Consider the following 24,403-nt stretch of genomic DNA (forward strand, 5'->3'; position numbering starts at 1 on the left):
GCCACAAGTATTCATTTTAAAGTGCTGAGCGCACTCTCTGTTACTCATCTCATCAACACAAACAACAATAATGAGGCTGCACCCTTGGTTCATGCAGTGTAGCTAATATCCAGTGGAATGTACTGGTGAAATTGCAATGAGGAATTTGTGGGTATGGGAGGGAAATGTTAGTTTTGGATGGAAATAATAGAGGTTATAAAGCAACTTTAACTTTAGTTATTCTGAGTTTGTTGACAAGAATAAAGGAAATCTTGAGATACAACCTCACAAGGACTATGTTCTAACAGGTGAACTTTGGGCTTTTGAGTTTTTCCCTTAGAAGCAAATAATGTAAAAGGCATATACCACCTCAAGCAGCTAACTTTGGTAAGATGGATATTAGAAAGGTGGAGGAGGTCATAAAACACAATATTTCTCCAACAGTAAGATCAGTGATGTCAAATCTCAAATGTCTTTTCTCTGTCTCATCTTCCTGCCTCACTGTCCCCCCAATCCTCATGGGGATGGAAGTGGTGGAAGGAAGAGAAGAAAGTCATCCAGCAAGAAGAGTTAGGTCAGGATGCTGCTTTCTCACGGGAGAAGCAAGTTAAATTCTCTGCACATCTATACCCTACATTGAAATGTGAAAGTAAATGACATTGGAGGATGCAGTGCTGTCTTCACAAGGGATAGTCAGAGCTCATCAATGAACAGAGATGAATCCCACCTCAACTGAATCAGAGGATACATTCCCAGAGGAGCCCCTCTTTGAGCCCACAGAGTCCATGCAAAAGGACAGAGCCAAACAACCTTCCTTAGGCTCCCTGGGGTCCTAGAAAAGCTGCAGTCTTTTGCTTAAGAAGCCCTTACGCTAAGCTACCAGCCTCCTTCAGTCTTTTTTTTGGAGGCATTACACTGTATGAATCACACACACATAGACTGAACACAGCCTAAGCCTCCACCCTCAGAGAGCCTTGGTTTGATCTCCTTTGCAACGATTTCAGATTTCCCAAGTTTTCCTCTTTTCCGGTTTCTTGAACTTGAACTCAGCACCACTGGGACTGCCTGAATTTGATCTGCACATCTCTTGCTGTTGCCAGAACCCTTTCTGACTTGTGTGCACCTCAGCTGCCAGCCTCACAATGATTCTTTCCAGCAAAATGAGGCGGAAATCATCAATGCCTGCTCTAAGCTGAGTTCTCCCATCAGAAGATGACAGAAGAGGCTGGGCACAGTGGCTCACGCCTGTAATCCCAGCACTTTGGGAGGCTGAGGTGGGTGTACCATCTGAGGTTGGGAGTTTGAGACCAGCCTGGCCAACATGGGAAAACCCCGTCTCTACTAAAAGATACAAAAAAAATTAGCCAGGTGTGGTGGTGCATGCCTGTAATCCCAGCTAATCAGGAGGCTGAGGCATGAAGAACCCGGGAGGCGGAGGTTGCAGTGAACTGAGATTGCACCACTGCACTCCAGCCTGTGCAACAGAGTGAGACTCTGTCTCAAAACAAACAAACAAACAAACAAAACAAAACAGATGACAGAAGACATGAAATGAAAAATCAACCAGACACATGTGCACCAACATACCAAGGAAGACAGCACTATTCCACTTGTTTTCAAATTGAAATTATTCCCTGCTATGGCCAGAGCCACATTCTGGTTAATGGCACCGGCTCCTTCTTGTTCTTCATCCGAGCCGCTGGTGCGGTATCTGCGAGTATCTGCAACTGCAATGAAAACATCGTTTGTGATGTCAAGTCAAACATGACATTTCCCCATGCCCCCTACCCAATAAGAGACTGATACTTCTTAGTCACTAAAGTCAGCACAGTAATTTTAAACCTGATGTTTAGCATTATGTATCTGCTATCACCTATAGGAAAACACAGCAGGCTAAGAGACAATGTCTAGCACAAGATTAGGCTAGAAATTAATTTTTCAAATTGTGTGAACAAAAAGTTTTCAAACCTTCCATAATAGTTTCCTGTAACATAATTTTTTAAACTTCATTCTCTATTCTAATAATTGACATTATTTTAAATAATGACCAAATAGAAGACACCTACAATTACAGAATTAAGCAACTACCTTATATAGAATAATAAGCTATTATCACAAGTTCAGCAATAATTTGTCATATTTCAAATGTTTAAAATGAATGTCAATTTATTGTATCTATGTAATATAGACATATCCATATTTATAGATAGGTCTAGATGTATGCAAGCAAAAAAAGGATAAACCATTTAAAAGTCTGGTTTTTAAGAATGCTACCAAGTATACAATCAAAAACTATTAATATTTCAAGCAGTTCTGGGGAAAGTATGGTAAAACATTCACAACTGATGGATTCACTCATGTTTTCCTAAAAATTCTTGTTTTTCTAGACCTGTTGACATTACAGCCATCTGGGCCTTCAATTATTTAGAAAAATTTGAGTGTAAATAACATTTCTTCTACTAAAGTTGTGAAAACAAAACCCAGTTCTTATTATTTGTTTATTTATTTATTTTTAGACAAAGTCTCACACTATCATCCAGGCTGGAGTGCAGTGGCGCCATCTCCGCTCACTGCAATCTCTGCCCCTCCATCCTCCTACCTCAGCCTCCCGAGTACCTGGGATTACAGGTGTGCCACCACGCCTGGCTAACTTTTGTATTTTTAGTGGAGACAGGGTTTCGCCATGTTGGCCAGGCTGGTCTTGAACCCCTGGCCTCAAGTGATCTGTCCACCTTGGCCTCCCAAAGTGCTGGGATTACAGGGGTGAGCCACCACACCGAGCCAAAACCCAATTTTTAGAAATACTTATTAAGGCCACTGGGATTTTAAACAAATGGTTAAATAAACAGCACATGGAAATTATGCAAGACCTGATAACATTTATCACAACTAACATAGAGATACATTCTTATTTCCCCTTAATTGCCATAGGGTTATAGTTACAAGAAAAATCGGGAAAGATACAAACATGTGCTGTGCAAAATGCTTTTATAGAAGTTCTCTAGTTTCACCTTTATCGTAACCCTAAAAGGTAGACATCGTTATCACATTTTTACAGTTTACAGAGGAAAGGAAGGCACGGAAAAGTTGAGCCTTTCAAAGGTCACTTATATTAATAAATGGGGCTGGAATCTGAATTCAGATGCATCTTTTGGAAGACTATATTCTTATGAGTTTATCAACCTAAAGATTCCATATTTAATAGATGTACTATGTAACCTATAACAATAAAATACTTTTCACTGTTTTCTCTCATCAGCTACATCATGATCATAAAGTTCAATGCATATACAAAGAAGTCTTTGAGGTTTAAAAGGCTTGGAGACCAAATGTTGAAAAGTTCTGATTCCGAGACACTGATATGGAATATTCTAATTGACAAGAAAACTCTGGAGAATGTGTGCTAAAGTGGTTCCTGGCTTTGGGAACAAGCAAGCTCTTGAAATGGAACTTTTTAGAAACTTTCCATCAAGGATTCTCAAAATGGGCTACAAGTCACATGCCATGCTCTGCATTATGTCTGTAAATGTTAAAAACAACTCCATTTTCAATTCCCTGCAATCAGGCGCTGCTAGAGGAAGCTGCTGACCTCATGGTGCAGCTTGCTCAGCCCTGTGTGCTGAGCTTGTTTCTATCATTTCCCTGCACTCTGGCCCCAACAGAACTCTACAAACCCTAACCCCTGTCTCAACCTTTCTCTTCTGAGTTACCCCATTAGCAGTTTGGTAGAGGATTTTTTTCAAGAAAGGAGAGAATTACTTCCACAGGAATACTTGCTTTTCATTTTATGATTTGTATGAATTAAAGACTATAGGCGTTTGGTCCCATTTTCATGAACTAAATACTTGTCACCGTAATAATATTATAAATAATTTAGTCACACATGACACTTTCCATTTGGAGGAGGTGGGAAAACCTAGATGATTCCAAGATTTCAAGGATGACTGCCTATAAAGAGGCTGGCTCAGGGAAGCATTCCCCAGATCCCAGCACCCTTCGGCTGCCAAGAGAGCAGCATGGACATTTCCAAAACTTCCCTTGAGCTGGAGGAAAAGCAAGAACTACTCTGATGGGATAGGAACTGTGTATGTGTGTGTACGCATGCACACACGTGCACACACACGTACGCTGTGGAGAGGGTAGGCCAATGGACTGCCTTTCTCAGGTCAACATAAGAAGTTCTTCTATTTGGGAGGATTTTTTTCCCTCTACATTCCTTAATCCACAATGTAATTTGTAAATAGATTCTGGGGTTTCACAAAACCGCTGTAAGACAACTTATCCTTTCCTCTTGTTGCTAATCTAGACATATTAACCTCAAAATTAGCCACTTAGTGCCAAGGGCAATATTTCTCTGCTATGATAGAATTTTTCTAATACTGACATATGCCATGATTTTTTTTTTTGCATGGAACAATTATTTGGGTTCATTTGAGATCGCTTCTTTGCTTACATATTCACAAAAGAAAAGGGAAGGAACACCTTTATTTCAAGGTGTTAGAGCACGATCTCCAAAGGGAGTAATCTTGTTATTATTTCATCCTTTGTGGTGTATGGTTTATAAAGTTAATTTCATACTAGCAGATCAATGAATGAATAAATGAATGAATGAAGAAACAAGTAAATAATTTCTAAACAAAAAACACATATGGGGCTATGTGGCTTTTTTTTGTTTTTTTAACTGATTGGGGCCTGTGTTAAAGAGGTTTGGAGACCGTTTTTGTGAGGAATTGCTCATATGAACATATCAGCACTGGAATGAATGACAGAGATCTCATTCGGATGGGGCATTTGGCAGGGGTCCCCAACAATCCAAGAAAGAAAACACAAGGGCCATTACCTGTAAAGTCACAGAGCTGTGGCAAAGCATCCAAAATGATGCCAACTAAAGGTAGGTAAAGGGCGGCAATTTTGACCTTCACCTCTGGTTTGACACAGCGTGGGTCCAGGTCGTGAGAACTTAGCAGGCTGTGAATGGCACTGACAGCTTTCCTTTGTACTTTGCTGATTCTGTTGGCACAACACAGGAATCAAGAGGTTATGGTGAAAGGAAATTGACTACAGAGCTCTTAAACAGTCAAGAGTGATGAAAATGCTCCTAAGCAATGAGGTGACTGTGAAAACCAAGCAATATAGGATAGAACTATATAGAATCCAGAAATAGACTGCCTGTGTTCTAATCCTGGGTCTGCTGTTTAGTATGATGTTTTTAAGTTTATCATATTGTAGCATCAGTACTCCATTCCTTTGTATTGCTAAATAATATTCCACTGGTGAATTTTATCCATTCATCAACTGATAAACATTTGGATTGTTTCTGCTTTTGAGCTATTGTGAGTTACGAATGCTGCTATGAATATTTGTATACAAGTTTTAAGTTTTACTTTTCTTGGGTACATACCTCAGAGTACATTTGCTGGCTTGTATGGTAACTGTCTGTTTAACTTTTTTTTTTTTTTTTGAGATGGAGTTGTTCAGGCTGGAGTGCAATGACATGATCTCGGCTCACTGCAACCTCCACCTCCTGGGTTCAAGCAATTCTTCTGCCTCAGCCTCCCAAGTAGCGGGGACTACAGGCTCCTGCCACCATACCTGGCTAATTTTTGTATTTTTAGTAGAGACAGGGTTTCACCATCTTGGCCAGGCTGGTCTCGAACTCCTGGCCTCAAATGGTCTGCCCGCCTCAGCCTCCCAAAGTGCTGAGATTATAGGCGTGAGCCACCGAGCGCCCAGCCTCTGTTTAACTTTTAGAGGAATCAGCAAGTTGTTTTCAATGGTGGCTGCGCAATTTTACATTCCCACCAGCAGTGTCTGAAGACTCCATTTTATTCTTGGCAACACTTTATTACCTGTCTTTTTTATTATATCCATCTTCCTGGGTATCAAGTGGTATTTAATTGTGATTTTAATATGCATCTCCCTGATGGCTAATGATGCTGAACATCTTCTTGGTCTTATGGCTGTATCTTCTTTGGAGAAATGTCTATTCTGATCTTCTGCCTTTTAAAAAACTGAGTTATTTGTCTTTTTATTACTGAGTTGTAAGATTTTAAAATACATATTCCAGATACAAGTCCCCTATTAGGTTTTTGATTTGCAAATATTTTCTCCCATTTTGTGGGTTGCCTTTTCATTTTTTTGATGGTGTCCTATAAATCACAAAAGTTTTAATTTTACTGAAGTCCAGTTATCTATTTTTTTCTTGTTACTCATACTTTTGAGTGTGTCATATCTAAGAAACCACCGCCTTTTCTAAGTCTATGATGATTACCTCTATAATTTTATGTAACAATTTTATAGTTTTAGCTCTTACATTTAGGTCTTTGATCTATTTGAGTTAATTTTTGTATATAGTGTAATATAGGGTCCAACTTCATTCTTTTGAGTGTGGATACCCAGTTGTCCCAACACCATTTATTGAAAATTCTATTTTCCCCCACTGAATTGTTTTGGCACTCTTGTCAAAAATCAATTGACAATAAATATGAAGATTTATTTTTGGACTCTTAACCCAATTTCATTGATCTATATGTCTATCATACGTCAGAACCCCATAGTCTTGACTACTTTTGCTTTGTAGTAAGTTTTGAAATTGGGAAGTGTGAGTCCTCCAATTTTGTTCTTGTTTTTCAAGGTTGTTTTGGCTATACTGGGTCCCTTGAATTTCCACACGAATTTTAGGATCAGTTTGCTAATTTCTGCCAAAAAAAAAAAAAAAAAGCAAGCTAGAATTCTGATAAGAACTGCATTTAATCTACGGATCAATTTGGGGAGTATTGCTATTTTAATAATATTAAGTCTTCTGATTCATGAACATATGATATCCTCCATTGATTTATATCTTTATTTCTTTCAACAGTGTTTTGTCATTTTTAGTGTATAACTCTTGTGTTTCTTTTGTTACATTTATTCCTAAATATTTTTTCTTTGTGATGCTATTTTATATGAAATTGTTTTCTTAATTTCATTTTCAGATTGCTCATCATAAGTGTATAGAAACACAATTGATTCTTGTATGTTGATCTTATACCATGCAACACTGCTGAATTCATTTATTAGTTGTAATGGAGTTTTTTGTGGATTCCTTATGGTTTTCTATAAACAAGATTATGCCACCTATTAATAGAGATAGTTTTACTTCTTTTCCAATTTAAATGCTTTCTTTTCTTTTCTTCTTTTTCTTTTTTTTTTTTTTTTTTTGAGACAGGGTCTTACTCTGTGGCCCAGGCTGGAGTGCAGTGGCGTGATCTCAGCTCACTACAACCTCCGCTTTCTGGGATCAAGCAATTCTCCAGCCTCAACCTCCCAAGTAGCTGGGACTACAAGCTCAAGCCACCAATGCCCAGCTAATTTTTGTATTTCTTGTAGAGATGGCGTTTTGCCATGTTGCTCAGGGTGTTCTCAGTCTCCTGGGCTCAAAGCGATCTGTCCACTTTGGCCTCCCAAAGTGCTGGGATTACAGGCGTGAGCCACCACGCCCGGCCTAGATGTCTTTTGTTTTATTTTTTTGCCTAATTGCCCTAGATAGAACTCCTAATATGTTGAATAGAAGTGGCAAGGGTAGACATTTTTGTCTTGTTCCTAATCTTAGGGATAAAGCACTGTTTTTCACTAATAAGTGTCACATTAGCTGTGGATTTTTCATAGAGGCCCTTCAGTCAAGTTGAGGAAGTTCTCTTATTTCCTAAAAGGTTTGTTGAGTGTTTTTTTATCAGGAAGGGTTATTAGATTTTATTAAATGCTTTTCTTTGCATATACTAAGATGATTGTATGGGTTTTGTCCTTTATTTTATTAATATGGTACAACAATTGATTTTCAGGTATGAAGCCTATCTTGCATTCCTGAGATAAATCCCACTTAGCCATGGTGTATAATCCTTTTTACATGCTGTTGGATTCAGTTTGCTAGTGTTTGTTGAGGGTCTTACATCTATATTCATCAGATACTGGCCTGTAGTTTTCTCATGATGTCTTTGTCTGGTTTAGTATAGGGTAATGCTAGCTTCATAGAACAAGTGGGGAAGTATTCCACCTCTTCCATTCGTTGGAAGAGAAGACTGGAAGTGGGTAAAAAATTAGAATTAATTCTTTTAAAAATATTTGGTAGAATTCATCAGTAAAGCCCCCCAGGTTTGAGCTTTTATTGTGGGAAGTTTTAAATTTTAAAATTTATTATTATTATTATTATTATTATTATTATTATTATTATTATTATTATTTGTGATGGAGTTTTGCTCTTGTTGCCCAGGCTGGAGTGCATTGGCATGATCTTGGCTCACTGCAACCTCTGCCTTCCAGTCTCAAATGATTCTTCTGCCTCAGCCTCCCGAGTAGATGGGATTACAGGTTCCTGCCACCACACCCAGCTAATTTTTGTATTTTTAGTAGAGACGGGGTTTCATCACCTTGGCCAGGCTGGTCTTGAACTCTTGACCTCAGGTGATCCACTCACCTTGGCCTCCCAAAGTGCTGGGATTACAGGTATGAGCCACTGCGCCCAGCCTAAATTTTTAATTTGTGTGGGTACATAGTAGGTGTATGTGGGAAGTTTGATTACTAACTCAATCTCTTTACTTCTGTAGGTCTATTTGGATTTTCTATATCTTCTTGGAGTCAATTTTAGTACTTTGTACCTTTTAAGGAATTTATCCATTTAATCTAGGTTATCAATTTGATGGCTTTCAATTGTTCATCGTATTCTTTTATAATCCTTTTTATTTCTGTAAGGTCTCTTGTGATATGATTGTGTTGAATCATTCAATTATGATTTTAGTAATTGAGTCTTATTCCTTTTTTCTTGGTCAGTTCAGCTAAAGATTGGTGAACTTTGTTGCTCTGTTCAAATAACAAGCTTTTCATCTTGCAGATTTCTGTGATTGTTTTTCTATTCTTTATTTCATTTATTTTGGCTATCACCTTTGTTATTCCCTGCCATCTTCCTGCTTTGAATTGTTTGCTCTTCTTTTCCTAGCTCAGAGTATATTCTTTTGACATTTTGTTAAGACCATGTACACATATTTATTAAACTATTCAAGAGCAGTATATTAAAATAAAAAATAGGCTGTATTTATACCCCCAAAGAACTGAGTTCTAACGTCCACCCAAAACCATGCACAGGCATGTTCACGGCAGCTGTCTTCATAATACCCAATACCCACAAACAGAAAGCAGCCCAAATGTCAATTTACAGAAGAGAAATTATAGTAGACAAAGGAATATGACATACAGTTGAAAAAAAATGAATACTGACACATGCGACCACACTAAAGGATGTCACAGTCACAACATTCAGCAAAAGACTATGAGATTCAATAACAGGCAATATTAATTTCTAATAATAAGAGTCAGAATAGTGGTTACTTGAGGGGGGCCTGTAACTGAGAGAGGATAATGGAATATTATATTTTTTATCTGACTGGTGGTTACTTAAATATATTCACAGGAAATATTAATTGCACTTTACACTTAGGATTCAGGTCCTTTATATAAATTATACTATAATAAAAAGTAAATAAAATATATAGTGGAGTATCTGGAACCTAGTCATAGATGTTCAATTTTAAAAATATACATTTTGCCGCAATAAACATACGTGTGCGTATGTCTTTATAGCAGCATGATTTATAATCCTTTTATTGCGGCACTATTCACAATAGCAAAGACTTGGAACCAACCCAAATATCCATCAATGGTAGACTGGATTAAGAAAATGTGGCACATATACACCATGGAATACTATGCAGCCATAAAAAAGGATGAGTTCATGTCCTTTGTAGGGACATGGATGAAGCTGAAAACCATCATTCTCAGCAAACTATCACAAAGACGAAAAACCAAACACTGCATGTTCTCACTCATAGGTGGGAACTGAACAATGAGAACACTTGGACACAGGGTGGGGAACATCACACACCGGGGCCTGTCGTGGGGTGGGGGGAGGGGGGAGGGATAGCATTAGGAGATATACCTAATGTAAATGACGAGTTAATGGGTGCAGCACACCAACATGGCGCATGTATACATATGTAACAAACCTGCATGTTGTGCACATGTACCCTAGAACTTAAAGTATGATAATAATAAAAAAAAATCCCGATTAAATATATATATATATATACATTTTTTTCTTTCAAACAAAATAAGGCTACATCAGAATTCAACGTTATATAGAAAATATTAACCAAAATTTTAAATGACTCAGACTCTTGCACTGTGGCTAAAGTAAGATAATTGTAAATTGCATTTCAAAAGTTGTTCTTGTTCTTAGTCTGCGGTCCCGGCAATGGGTTGTGTTTTGAATTAGGCATTGCAATTTGCTGGCTTAACACAAAGATGATAGACAATTTCTAAATGCTTGAAAAACACTGTGGATTTAACGATGCATAGACATTTGTGGATATACCCAGGTGTCAGAGATCCAAGGGAAACCCAGTGGAAACTGGAGCTGTAGCTCCCTAGGGGTTCAGGTACTGAGATGCGTCCTTCTGGCCCCTGCCCCATGGATGTACAGGTGTTGGCAAGTCTACCAACTGTCTTGGAAGCAAAAGAAAAAAAAAAAGAAGTGCTGATCAATAGGAAGTATTGTTGAAGCATGACATTTTTCTGAGGTTTTAGCTTACATGATGAAGTTGTGACAGTATATCTGATGACTTTCCAGGAGAGTAACTGACAACCCAGCAATCAGGGATTACTGTGTTGCCAAAGGAGTTACACTGCTAATTACTCTTTTGGGGGAGAAAGGGTACTGTGTGTGTGTGTGTGTGTGCGTGTGTGCGTGTGTGTGTGTGTGTGTGTGTGTGTTTGCAGAATGTATCTACCTGATTAAACATAATTACATGATTATCTCTGAATATACTCTACCTTGTTGCTAGTAATAAAACAGCAACAATTTTACAAGGAATCCAGAACAGAATGTCATGGCTGTTTCCAGCTAGAATGAAAACAGAAAATAGAAACTACGCTATTGTAAATACTAAAGATGTTTCTAGAAATCACTTCAAGTACTGCTATTAAAGGACAACTAAGAAAACGTATGTACATGTTTGTGCATGAAGGCAATTTTCTTTGTGTTCAAACTTTCTTCTCAGTATCTTATTTATTAGCATAAGTGTTTGGTGCACTTTTTGTTGCTGTGGAAATTTAAGTTAGTTGTAGGGTAGAACATTCTACAGAGATAATTGGGAGAAATTTAGTTAGAGTTGAGAAGAGAAGATAGAATTGAAGCCATGGAAAGTGAAGTTCTCAAAGGATATACTCAGGCCAGGTTATCTGGAAGGAGGCAGAACTGAGAGCTAAAGGCATGAGATTCCCCACACTATCCTGCCCGGAGACACAGACATAGAGTCACTTAAGCGGTGTCAGCATGGGTACATCGCTTGGGATGCATGTGACTGTTGCAGTTGCACGAACTCGATGTGCTCCTGTATTTGTTTCATGCAGGAACCTCCTGTTTCCTTCACTAAATTGTAAGCACTTTGAGAGAACTTGAGAAATTCCATTTAGATAAAAATCCATCCATAACATACAGCAATGCTACCATTAATTAGCAAACATTATTCTGGAAACTTCTTTAGCATAGGAGTCATGGGAACAGGTTCCCTGTGCAGGGAGATGGTTTGGTATAGGAGAGTGGGTCCTGGGAAGGGACTGGGAAGACTATGGCTTTAGATTTCGTTCTCTGTTATGGAATAGTGGGCAAGTTCCTGCAATTCTGTATGCCTAATCTAAACACCAGAAGTGTTGAATCTCAACTACTTTGCAATCCTAATCATCTTTGAATCTGAGTCCCTGGATGGTGAGCTCTTGAGGGGCAGCGAATTTTGTCTGTTTTGTGCACTGATATATCTCTGATGTACTCTAACACCTAACTGTGTCTGTCCCATGGAAGGCATTCAATAATTGTTGAATGGAATGAATAATATTTTAGAAGGCATTATCTTTCTCAGTCCAATCAGATACGCTGTGGGTTTCTGATTCCATGAGCTCACGGAGCATAGGGAGAGAAGGAAAGAAGGGGGTGGTCTACCTCTCTCTCTGTCTGTTGACTTCTAGGCTAGATACTGCCACATGTCCCTGAGTAATCAGATAGATAAGAGGTAAAAGGATTCAGAAGCCCTGGATGTGTGGTGTCTCTTGGCCTGAGAAGCACGGTCTGCAAGAAACCTAATCTGGGCATGGGACAGCTGCCTTCTCAGCAGCCATTATTTCCTTCATCAGCTTTGAACCAAGTGACATCTTGTGGTTGCCTCTGCATGCTATCCCCTTTGTTAAAAATGGCTTTGTTCCTAGGGAGTTCACTAATCAAAGCATCCTTGGGAAACCTGCTATAGCAGAACTGGTAAATTCCACTGAAATAGTTGACCAAGAAAAGTCATTTTGTAGTTCTTACCCATCCCTTGTGCCTTTCTACACAAGAAAGGCCTTTCTTGTGCCTTGTGCCTATGGGTACCATTTTCTCAAGACAGATGTTTCTACTCCTCAGAACTGGTCGACTCCAGTAGAGTTTTTTACCAAGTGTGAGAAGCTAGACTGCAAATTTTATGAAAGAACATCTGTTTTTTTGGCTTCATCTACCATTTTAAATGCCAGAAACATACCCTTCCCCTTCGGCATCCAGGGCAGCAGCCAGTTCTGTGAAGAGGAGCCCGGTGAGGAAGTGCTGCTGGCGGTACTCGGAAGTCAGATCGAACATGCTGGCGATCTTCTGGTCCTGGAAACTGGAGCAGGAGCTTGAGTTCTACAGAAACGTAAGGAGCCATTTCATGAGCCACAAGAACTGGAATGAAAATAGCGATGGCTAGTGTTTACTGAGTCCTTGCCCCAGCCAGGCTTCGTGAGCCCTCCCCAGTGAGGTAGGTACTGCTGGTGCCAGATAAGGCAGATAAGGAAACTGAGGCACAGAGTGGTTACTGCACTTTCCCATACCCACAGAGAGAAGACTGCCCAGTGGGAAAGATGAAGATAAAGCACCCCGGGTCTGTTGAAAAATGAATGACACTCCCTTCCCCACCTGAAATCAAAAGCTGAAGATAAAAATCCTAGGATAAAATATGGACAGAGAAATAAGAACCTCACCCAGTCCTGTGGCTGGGAACAGGCAATTCCTCTGTAACCAAATGCCCCCTTTGTTTAAGGCCCTGCTTACTCAGGTACCTTCTATTTTTTTTTTTTTTTTTAAAGACAGAGTCTCATTCTGTTACCCAGGCTGGAGTGCAGTGGCATGGTCTCAGCTCACTGCAACCTCCCTCTCCCGGGTTCAAGCAATTCTCATGCCTCAGCGTCCCAAGTAGCTGAGATTACAGTCACACTACCACACCTGACGCATTTCTGTATTTTTAGTAGATATGAATTTTCATCATGTTGGTCAGGCTGGTAACTCCTGGCCTCAAGTGATCCACTCCCTTTGGCCTCCAAAGACGCTGGGATTACAAATGTGAGCCACCGTGCCTGGCCTCAGCTACACTTCTGAATTTGGCTTAAGCACATTGTCAGACTTTTGCTGGCCTGGAACTACAAGTGATGTCAGGGAGGGAAGTATTAGATTTACCGGTCCTCAGTAATTCCTGTCCTGTATTTGTATCCTGGGAGCACACTTTATATTTCATTAAGAGCATCTAAAGTGTCTTTAGAAATCCTTCATGGTTTTGTGAGCCTGGCCCCTGGGTTTGGCCACTCCCTGGGGCAGTCAGAAGGGGAATGTGGGAAAGAACCTAGGGTAAGCTTAGTCCAGGGAAGTTTTAGGACTTAAGCTGCTGGGCAGGATGGAGCAAAAAGTTTATACATTTTGAATTGCTGCTTGTGAGTCAGATCTTTCCCTGTTCACAGTAAGATGGTCATGTAGCTAATATCTGGATCATGCCATATGGCATATATGGCTAAGATTTTTTTTTCAATTATTAAGACAAGCCTTCACTTTTGTACTAGTATCAAGGAATACGCAACAGAAATATAACCTAATAATGAGAAATTTTGCCTGATGCTCTGAGCTACTGATGTGTTCCCTATAAATGGAATGTGACTATCAAACAGCATGTTCTTAAAGTTATTCCAGAGTAACATTTCAAAAAATGTATGAGGTGGGGTGGGGTTTCCATGTTAAATCATTTGGGGAATCACTGCTTATCATGCACACCTCCTCCCATTTCCTCTTCTGCTTCTCGTGCATTTGCTATTGACATGAACAAGTTAAAGCCTCTTAGAGGGCCTATTGCAAAGAAACCTGGGGAATATATGGTTTCCAAAACTTATTTACTTTGGAATCCTCTATTTGCATAATATAACAATTGGCTAATGTCGGACAAAGGAAGATTTGAGACTTTTCTATGAGTTTCTAAATTTCATAGGGCTTATTGGATTCTTTGCTTTACTTAACCTGATCAGGGAGCCTTGAGCCTGGGGAGAAACCGATTACTTAGATTTTTAACTCTTAGCTAGTGGTGTAACTTCAGGGTAGCATACTTGATCTGGTTTGAATAGTTTGATTTTTCGTCAAATTAATAAGACTAACCTTTATAGGAAATACATGATTAAACTGAGCTAGTTAAATGAAATAGCTTGAATAATTCTTTTAGTTAAATAATTCTTTTATTACCTGGGAAGATATGGAAGGACAAGGAGATGTTGGAGTAGTATCAGCATTCATAAAAAAAAGGTTCAGATTGAGGTAATGTTCATGGCTACAGAGGATTCTCAGGAACTCTAGCCTCATGGAAATGAGCGTTGGAAGGTTACTGAGCTTGGCTGACAGCTGGGAAGAAAAATGAAAAGAGGAATGAAACATTTATTACAAGGTAAGTGGAGGTGAGGTTGGCAGATACAAAAATATCCTTTCTCTCCAGGTTAAGGCAATCAAGTTAATAAAAACTAATGGGATAGTGCAACAGATGGTAAATTCTGCATTACAGAGAGGTCTAATAAATTTTCATTCATTACTGTTCCCCTTAGTGATTCTAGCCTAATAGCTGTCCAGAATGAGGATTCTTATCCCGATCTCCACTTTATTAAATCTTTAATACCATGGGAAGCCTGTGCTGAAAATCTTGAGGTACATCTTCACTGTAACATAATTAATTTTACAAAAACTCTACTATGTTTGAGAAACTAAATGAAAGGAGTTGACCTCATATGAGCCTGTATGAAACTAATAGAATATGACTAGATGACTTTTATGCTACAAGTGTTCTCTCGTAGTTTCTAATTAAAGGCCCCATTGGAAAGTTGTAGAACCAGTTCCCTAGAGAAAGGCATCAAACTGTTTAGGAAAGTACATAGTACCTGCAAAAAACTCAAGGAGCTTGTCCCAGAGTGAGAGAGGATGAAATGGAGAAGAAAGAGAAAGAAAGCTAGAAGAGTTTTTAGGAAAAATCTTCCTTTAAAAAATAAACCATGAAGCAAGCAATGAAAAGCAGACAAAGATGACTGTCTGGAAGAGACCCCTTGCTTCCCCCAGGCAAGTTGAACAACTGAAAGACCCAGACTCAGAGGCAGCTCCTCTAAAGGCAAAGTAGGGGAAGGAAGGGGCGCTGATGCACCTTGAGCTCCTCAATATTTCATCATTATCACCCCCCACTCCAGCACAGAAATATGAAGCATCATCCTTGTGATGGACATGCCTCCTCTTCACTCACTTCAAGAGTAGTTTGTTTTTTAAACTATATATATATAGAGAGAGAGAGAGAGAGAGAGAGAGAGAGATACAGAGTCTTGCTCTGTTGAACTGGACTGCAGTGACATGATCTCGGCTCACTGCAACCTCCATCTCCCAGGTTCAAGCGATTCTCTTGCCTCAGCCTCCCGAGTAGCTGGGATTACAGGTGCGCATCAACATGCCCAGCTAATTTTTTGTATTTTTATTAGAGATGGGGTTTAACCATATTGGCCAAGCTGGTCTCGAACTCCTGGCCTCAGGTGATCCTCCTGCCTTGGCCTTCCAAAGTGCTGGGATTACAGACTAAACAATATAATTTAAATGAACACATATTTTCAGCCATTTTACAAGATGCCAATGTGTTGTGGGACATATTGCCTATGGAATTCATAGTTAGACATCCACTTAAAATAAGTAAATGCCATTATATATTATTTTAAAACCAAAACATATGACTTCTATGTAAGCACAGTTACCAGATCCCATAACCTTTTGATGTGCACTCCTGGCTGACTTTGGACCAGTGGAGCCACCAGCACATTGAAGGGATTAGAACTTGGTCATGTGCCTGTCACTTAGGTTACTCATTAACAGGTGTCGGGTCAAGCCGGCTATCAGAACTTGAACCCACAACACACTGGCACTTAAAAGAAGGCCCCACTATGGGTATCTTTCATAGGTCCCTTAAGACATCATTCAAGACAGACATTTCAGGCTGGGTGTGGTGGCTCACACCTGTAATCCCAGCACTTCGGGAGGCAGAGGCAGGCAGATCACTTGAGGCCAGAGTTCAAGACCAGTCTGGCCAACATGGTGAAACCCTGTCTCTACTAAAAATGCAAAAATTAGCGGGGAGTGGTGCCACACACCTGTAATCCCAGCTACTCAGGAGGGTGAGGAAGGAGAATCGCTTGAACCTGTGAGGCGGAGTTTGCAGTGAGCCAAACTTGTGCCACTGCACTGTGGCCTGGGCAACAGAGTAAGACTCCATCTCAAAAGAAAAAAAATAGACATTTCAAAAATAATTTGAGTGATGTTTTGAAAAGAGGAGTAAGGCGCATTCCAAAAACATCCTCCCCAAAGGTCAAGACCCACAATGCCCCTACCCAAGGGATGGGTGTTTGCTTAGTGGCACATTGTAAGTGACAGACAGTAATTGAGGAAATGGATTTGTCTATTTTTAGTGACTATTAAAAAAGACTAAGATTATATCCATTGCCACAAAATCTTTAGATGGCAGAAAACATAATAGGTTATGCAAAATGATAAAGTCAGACGACTTTGTAAGAATACAACTTGCTTAAGGTATGAAGTTCATCCTGTATCTAGAGAGCTGGGATCAATGAATTAAATCACCATGAATGGAGGTCAGTGACCTTTTGAGGCCTGAGTGCCACTAATGGTGCTAAGTAACATCTGTGGATGTCACCAGCAGACACAGACCACAGAATCAGTGGATAAATCTAATCCAGCCTAGTTTTTTTGCAGATGAGGAAATGAATGCCTCAAAGGCTGATGCTCCCAATCACAGAAGTAATTAATGGTGTCCCAGGAATCAGCATGCAGGCTTCTTGACTCCTGGTCTAGGGATCTTTGGCATTTGAGTCAAGGAGAGAAAGAAAAAAAGAAATGGTAACTAAAAGAAAGGAAAGAATTTAAGGAGAAAGATAGTGAGCAAGAGAAAAGAAAGGAAAGAGAAAGAGAAAATAAAAACATGAGTTTTGCAGGGAAGGCAGACATCTACCTTGGGTTGCCTTATTTCCCTGTTGGGAATGAAGATAGCCTGCATGTGAGTAGCTAAGCCTGGGTCTGCAGTGGTGATCTAGGGTATCTTTCATACACTCAACTTAAAGTTTTGAAAACAGACTAACCTGGAATCCTAAATACTGAAGAAGGAGGGCAAGGAGGAGTGAAGTGTCCCTCTGCCATTCTATTCTGGTAGGTCCTGGGACAGAAGATCCGCTGCAGGGCAGGGGTCAGGGTGCATGGGATGGGGATGCTTGGGGACTTCTGATGTTTCCTTAGGATTCTTTTTTATTATTCTGCTTCCTTATCAGGACTTCCCTTAGATGAGACTGCGTGTGTTCAGGGTGGTATGGCTGTAGACAGGACTTCCTTTAGAAAAGTCATGTCTTTTTCTTTTTTTGGAGGAGAGGTGTTATGTAAATAAGTCAAAGATTGTTTCTGTGTATTGGCCCCTCAGTTGTTTATTTCTTCACTGTAGACTGGTGCTGATCCCTTGGCTCATACCTAACTCAAATTTTACCATGCCCAGTCATTAACAAAAATAGCTCAAATAAGCAGATTTTCATCCATTTAGTGCCTGCCTTCTTTGCAGACCCCATAAAATCTCGATGGACAGCTGTTTCCTAATGATAAGATAGAGCCTTGCAGATACAGGGCCCTAAGCTGCTACAGCCCTTGGAGCTCTCTGACCCAGAGACTCCCTACTGTGCTGTGGAGCAGCCTCACCCAGATCTATAAGCTTCTGCCCTAATCCTCCTCTCCCCTAGGAGTTCCCCTGCTCCTCTGGATGGTCCCCTCCTCACTGCAGGCCTATGGCTGTTCTCATGCTGGGAAGGGCTTCCGCTCTTATGTAACCCTGTCCAAGTGCTGCTCAATGAAGCTTGTATGTCACTGCTTTTTATGGTTCTATCCTTTTCCTTGATCAGCCCTCAAATCTCTCAAACCTCCCCTTCTTATTTTAAAACTGAGAAAATTAAGACCCATAAAATTGGAAAAACTTATCTAAAGTCACTAAGTGACTAACCACAGAGAACGTGGTGGTGATGGGAGAGGTGGTGATGGTGGTGGAGGTGGGTAGTGGTGATGATGGTGACAATGGTGATGGTGGAAGAAGTGATGGTGGAGGTGAAGGAGGTGGTCATGGTGGAGCTAATGGTGGTGATGGTGGAGGAGGTAGTGATATTGGAGGTGATAGGAAAGGTGATAATATTGCTAGAGGTGGGCAGGGCGATGGTGGTGATGGTGGAGAAGATGGTGGTGGTGGAGAAGGTGGTGACGGTGGTGGTGGAGGTGGTGGTGGTGGAGGTGGTGGTGATGGTGATGGTGAAGGAGGTGGTGATGGTGGAAGTGGTGGTGGTGGTGGAGGTGGTGGTGATGGTGAAGATGGTGGTGGTGGTGGTGGAGGTGGTGGTGATGGTGAAGATGGTGGTGGTGGTGAAGGAGGTGGTGATGGTGGAGGTGGTGGTGATGGTGAAGATGGTGGTGGTAGTGGAGGAGGTGGTGGTGGTGGAGGTGGTGGTGGTGGTGGAGGAGGTGGTGGTGGTGGAGGTGGTGGTGGTGGTGGAGGAGGTGGTGGTGGTGATGGTGAAGGAGGTGGTGATGGTGGAGCTGGTAGTGGTGGAGGTGGTGGTGATGGTGGAGCTGGTGGTGATGGTGGAGGAGGTGGTGGTGGTGGAGGTGATGGTGATGGTGGAGGTGGTGGTGATGGTGGAGGTGGTGGGAGGTGGTGATGGTGGAGAAGATGGTGATAGTGGGGGAGGTAGTGGTGGTGGTGGAGGAGGTGGTGGTGGTGGAGGAGGTGGTGGTGGTGGAGGTGGTGGTGATGGTGGAGGTGGTGGTGATGGTGAAGATGGTGGTGGTGCTGGAGGAGGTGGGGACGGTGGAGGTGGTGGTGGTGGTGGAGGTGGTGGTGATGGTGGAGGTGGTGGTGGTGGTGGAGGTGGTGGTGATGGTGGAGGTGGTGGTGACGGTGAAGATGCTGGTGGTGGTGGAGGTGGTGGTGATGGTGGAGGTGGTGGTGGTGGTGGAGGTGGTGGTGATGGTGGCGGTGGTGATGGTGATGGTGATGGTGATGGTGGTAGTGGTGGTGATGGTGGAGGTGGTGGTGATGGTGGAGGTGGTGGTGATGGTGGCGGTGATGGTGATGGTGGAGGTGGTGGTGATGGTGGAGGTGGTGGTGATGGTGGAGGTGGTGGGAGGTGGTGATCATGGAGAAGGTGGTGATAGTGGGCTTGGGAGTAATGAGAATGGTGGTGGCTGGTGGTAGTAGTAGCAGTAATGATGGTACTAGTGGCTAGATTAGGGATATGGAAGGAGAGGCGCAGCAACAATAACTGCTATTTATATTACTATTGTTAGGGTAGTTTCAGGGAGACAGCACATGAATAATTCCATTTAAAAATTTGGGGGGATGGCACTGATAGATGCACTTGGTTTATGAAATATTTGCTATGTGCTCAGTGAAATTAAATCTCTTTGAATGATTTTATTTAAGAACACTTTAAAAGCGTTCTTTCAAGTCGGAGCATCACAACAGCAATTTAATTAGTTACCCTAATATGTGAAAAGAGACCTCAGACTGGGAGCGCAAGGACTCGTCAAAGACTGAAAGTACTGTATAGCCATGTTAATTTTCTGTTGAATGTCAAATTGAAGATTCATATCATATCACACATTTTAATTCCCACAGATGAATCTGTTGACCCTTCTACACTGTCAGTAAATGCTCCAGGAATCAAGGTAAACCAGCATGTCTGAGGAATGTCCATGGCACAGACATGAGGGACGTGCTGCAAAACACAGGATGTGTAGGATTCACGCCAACTCAGTAATGAATAAGACAGCGTACCATGGCAACAAACATCACATTATATGAGAAGGAGCAAAATGGCTCGCTTGGGGGTGGGGGGTGGGGGGGACACTCACCTGGTTGCAATAATGTCTGATGAGGTTAAACACAAAGCCCCGATCCATGAGGGAGAGAAGGTCATACAAGAAGAAAGCCAGGCTGATGTTCATCTTTTCCGCCTGTTCATTTTCCTTAAAAACAAACAAACACCGAAATCATTTTGTGGTACACTCTGGATTTGAACTTCCAGGTCACTGGTGGGAAAATTAGGAGAGACAGGTCCTATTATTTCAGCCACTGTCCTTCTGGGTGACACTGGGCAAAGTAGTTGAGTCTCCTTTAACTAAAGCCATGACTGTGAGGTTGAATCAAGTAATTATTCATGTACTCCTAATATTTAGGTGCATTTCCTTCCAGTCACTTTTTTTTCTACATGCATATTTATATGTGTATAATTAAGCTCGTTCTCTGTATACTATGTTGGATCCTATTTTTTTTTTTTATATCCTGTAACTATTTTTTTTGTAACTATTTTCTTTTTTTTGGCAAACTGACTTGAAAAATACTTACTGTTTTCAATGAGACAGTTTCTTAATTTTTAAGGATTATTACAGAAAATCCAATCAGGATAAAAGAATTAGTTTTTACCTAAGAAATTTATTCCCCAATTAGGCAGCATTTCCAGCCTAAGAGAGGTCAGAGTCATACTCAGCAGGGTGTATTCACTCCGTAGGGTAAATTCCTCCATGAATCCCAATTAATAAGCTACGTCTATTTTTAAAATTTTTAATTTGTATTATTTCTCAGTGCTCCTGTTTATGAGGGATTTTACAGTGCTTCAGAGCAATCTGGGATTCAGTTTTTCATGTTTATGTCCTTTATTCTCAGAATGACAAATCAATTTCCTTTGACACTATTAAAAATATGGTTTGAAACTATTTTGCTTTTGTTAATATGCAATTTGCAAATTCAGGCCATGCTGACCAGTCAAGTCACTGGGATGGATGGGGACCTGATAAAGAGGTTGCCACAGTGCCGCTGAGAGGTCCTCGAACTCTCCGCATTCTCCACGTGGCCACTCCTCCTGGTGCCTTACATGACTCAGTATCCGGGTTTAAAATCTCCAGTCTTGGCTTTACTGCTGGCTGTGTGTGACTTTTGGAAAATTTATCAACCTCATTGTGCCTTATTCTCACACCTGCCAATGTGGAGGTACCATTGCTGTTCCAACAAAGTTTGCCATGAGGAATAACCAAATGAAAATCTCCTGAGCACTTGGTACTATGCAAATTCTCAATAATGACAAAGCTATTAACAATAAACATTGCTTCCTAAGATTTTTGTAGCTGCCTTTTAAACATTTGATTTATTTCATTTTATATATGTTTTAGCTTTTATTTTGAAACAATTTCAAACTTACAGAAAAGGTGCAAGAACAGTACAAAGAACTACTGTATACCCTTTAACGAAGCTTATCAATACTTGACATTTTGCTACATTTGTTTTATCATTCTACGAACATTAAAACATTTTTTTCTGGACCATTTGAGAATGGATTGCAAATATCATGCCCATTTACCCCATAACACTTCAAGGTGTATTTCCTAAGAGCAAAAATATTATCTTTCATATCTACATTTTTCTTTTAGATGGAGTCTCACTCTGTCACCCAGGCTGGAGTGCTGTGGCACCATCTTGGCTGACTGCAACCTCCGCCTCCTGGGCTCAAGCGATTCTTCCACCTCAGCCTCCCGAGAAGCTGGGATTACAGGTACGTGCCACTATTCCCGGCTAATTTTCTGTATTTTTAGTAGAGACGGGGTTTCAACATGTTGGCCAGGCTGGTCTCGAATGCCTGACCTCAAGTGATCTGACCACCCTTGCCTCCCAAAGTGCTGGGATTACAGGTGTGAGCCACTGCACCCAGCCTGATATGATAATTTAAACCACAGTCCATATTGCAATTTCTTTTTTTTTTTTTTGAGACAGAGTCTCATTCTGTCACCCAGGCTGGAGTGCTGTGGCACCATCTCGGCTCACTGCAACCTCTGTCTCCCGGGTTCAAGCAGTTCTCTTGCTTCTGCCTCCCAGTTGCTGGGATTACAGATATGCACAACCATGCTCAGCTAATTTTTGTATTTTTAGTAGAGACAGGGTCTCACCATGTCACCATGTTGGCCAGGCAGGTCTCGAACCCCTGGCCTCATGTGTGTAATTTCTTTATAATGATTTTCCAGCCCCACATCAGGGTCCAGTCCAGTATAACATACTGCGTTTAACTGTCATTACAGTTATATTTTAATTATTGTTTTAAAATGATGCTTATTTTTCTCTGATTATGAAAGTAATATATGTTCCAGGTAAACAATTTAGAAAATAAAGAGTAAAATACAGTTACCTTCTGTGGTTTTACTAAAAGGGCTGCAATTTCCGAGGTGACCACATTAACAATAGTAGTTATGTCATCCGTGAAACGGTCAGAAAAACGAGTCCTCCGAAAACTGTCCCGTTTGTCCATGTTATGTACATGCTGGGCCATGCTTTTCACCTACGGAGGGGGATGGGGGAAATGTCAACATGGAGATTGGTGACCTGCTTGTACAATGCAGAAAAGGGGGAAAGACTCACAGAAATGCTAACAATGGATTTTCTGACACTTTATCTGTGCTGGTGGTGCTCGAGCAAGCTCTGGACTAAAATGCTGCAGACACACCAATGGTTACCATGGTGGCGGGAGGTGGGAAGGGTGTCCTCTTTTTGACCCCAAGTCAGAGGCTCCCTTCTTGCTGCTGACAAAGCCAGGAGCTTAATTCTTTAGCTACAGTGTTCTCAATTGCCTACATCCTGGAAGGCAGACCTGAGCTGGGCTCCTGTAACCAGCTAGGTGTCCTCTATCATAGGACAGAACACATGACTTAGAAAGGAACAGTTTATCACAAGGTTGTTGATGCGAACTAAAGCCTTTTCTGTTCCTGAAACTACAGTAAGGAGAACATGGGAGAAATGTTCCTCCTATCTTGAGTTTCAGTGTTTCTTGAGGGAGCACAGTTTTTCCAGAAACAGTTCTATAGTTTCCAGCAGTTATCTTCTGCTCCTGTAAATTTTAGCTATATTATATATTGAGCAGGAAATGTTGGCCAGCTGGAAACAGAACCACTATTTAGAACATTGCCTCCAGGGGAAACATTACCTCTAGGGGAAATTTTGAGTTCCATAAGTCTAATTTTTAGTTACATAATGCAGACAGTCACCAAATGGCACAAAAATATATATATATACAGATTATCTATCTATATCTAGTATCTCTATATAGATATCTTTGTGTCAATACAAGTCACCAATTGACACAAATTGGTGTATACTGTGGTTACATATATAATGCAAACAATTCATCAACTGACACAAAGATATTTATATACAGATATATCTATATGGATATACATACATATACATATCGTATCTATATATAGATATCCTTGTGTCAATTGGTGACTGTCTGCATTATGACTAGAATAATACTATCTCAATGCCTACCACAATTTTAAATCAAGATCATGCTTATTTTTTGGACATCTTCTTGGGGCCAGGAGATTCACAGGTCAATATGGGCCCCCTTGACACCATCTGAGGGTGAGTCTTATCCTTGTTGGAAGTTGCTTACACTATTAGGAACATGGCGAAGACTAGGAGGTCTTGTGGTTGGGTCCCTACACTCTGAAATCATTTTCATGTATGCGCCTAGATTAGTCCGACAGCCACTGCAATACTACTACTACTACTAATAATAATGGCACTGGAAGTCGAACCACCCACATTTGCCCTCTGTGTTGAGACTGGAAGAAGAGGGGACTTCCACTCCCAGGAGCTACATGAGAGAACGTTAATGCACTAACAGCAGAATTCAGTTTCTAAGGATGCATGCAGCACTGGCAATTTTTGTTAGCATGGAAACAAATAGAAAAAACAAAGGGAAGGCAAAATAAGAAAAAACCAGAGACACAGGCTTTATGTGTTTCATGTTTTCAGATAATGCCATGGCCAGCTCAGGGAAGACCTAAGGACATCAAATGCTAAAGCTCAGTATAGAAACCATGGTTTCTCCTCATGGCGGCATCCTCTTTGGTTTGGGACACAGAGATGGCTTCATATCCCACAGGGCCGCATGCACCTGGTGAGAAGACCCG

The 24,403-nt window shown here is 40.9% G+C and overlaps 1 protein-coding gene across 3 annotated transcripts in view; it reads right to left on the minus strand.

Moving 5' to 3' along the window:
- DOCK8 (dedicator of cytokinesis 8) overlaps positions 1-24,403 on the minus strand; it is a 249,124-nt gene that overhangs the window by 45,570 nt on the left and 179,151 nt on the right. For all 3 annotated transcript variants that reach the window (XM_055350708.2, XM_019033579.4, XM_019033581.4), the window contains 6 exons: positions 22,618-22,767; positions 20,297-20,410; positions 14,570-14,725; positions 12,576-12,715; positions 4,820-4,989; positions 1,567-1,706 (listed from right to left, as the gene is read on the minus strand). In XM_055350708.2, the coding sequence (XP_055206683.2) occupies positions 1,567-1,706; positions 4,820-4,989; positions 12,576-12,715; positions 14,570-14,725; positions 20,297-20,410; positions 22,618-22,767 (870 nt within the window). The remainder of the gene's footprint in view (positions 1-1,566; positions 1,707-4,819; positions 4,990-12,575; positions 12,716-14,569; positions 14,726-20,296; positions 20,411-22,617; positions 22,768-24,403) is intronic.

This window comes from Gorilla gorilla, chromosome 13, assembly GCF_029281585.2.
Source record: "Gorilla gorilla gorilla isolate KB3781 chromosome 13, NHGRI_mGorGor1-v2.1_pri, whole genome shotgun sequence".
In the NCBI taxonomy this organism is placed as follows: Eukaryota; Metazoa; Chordata; class Mammalia; order Primates; family Hominidae; genus Gorilla; species Gorilla gorilla.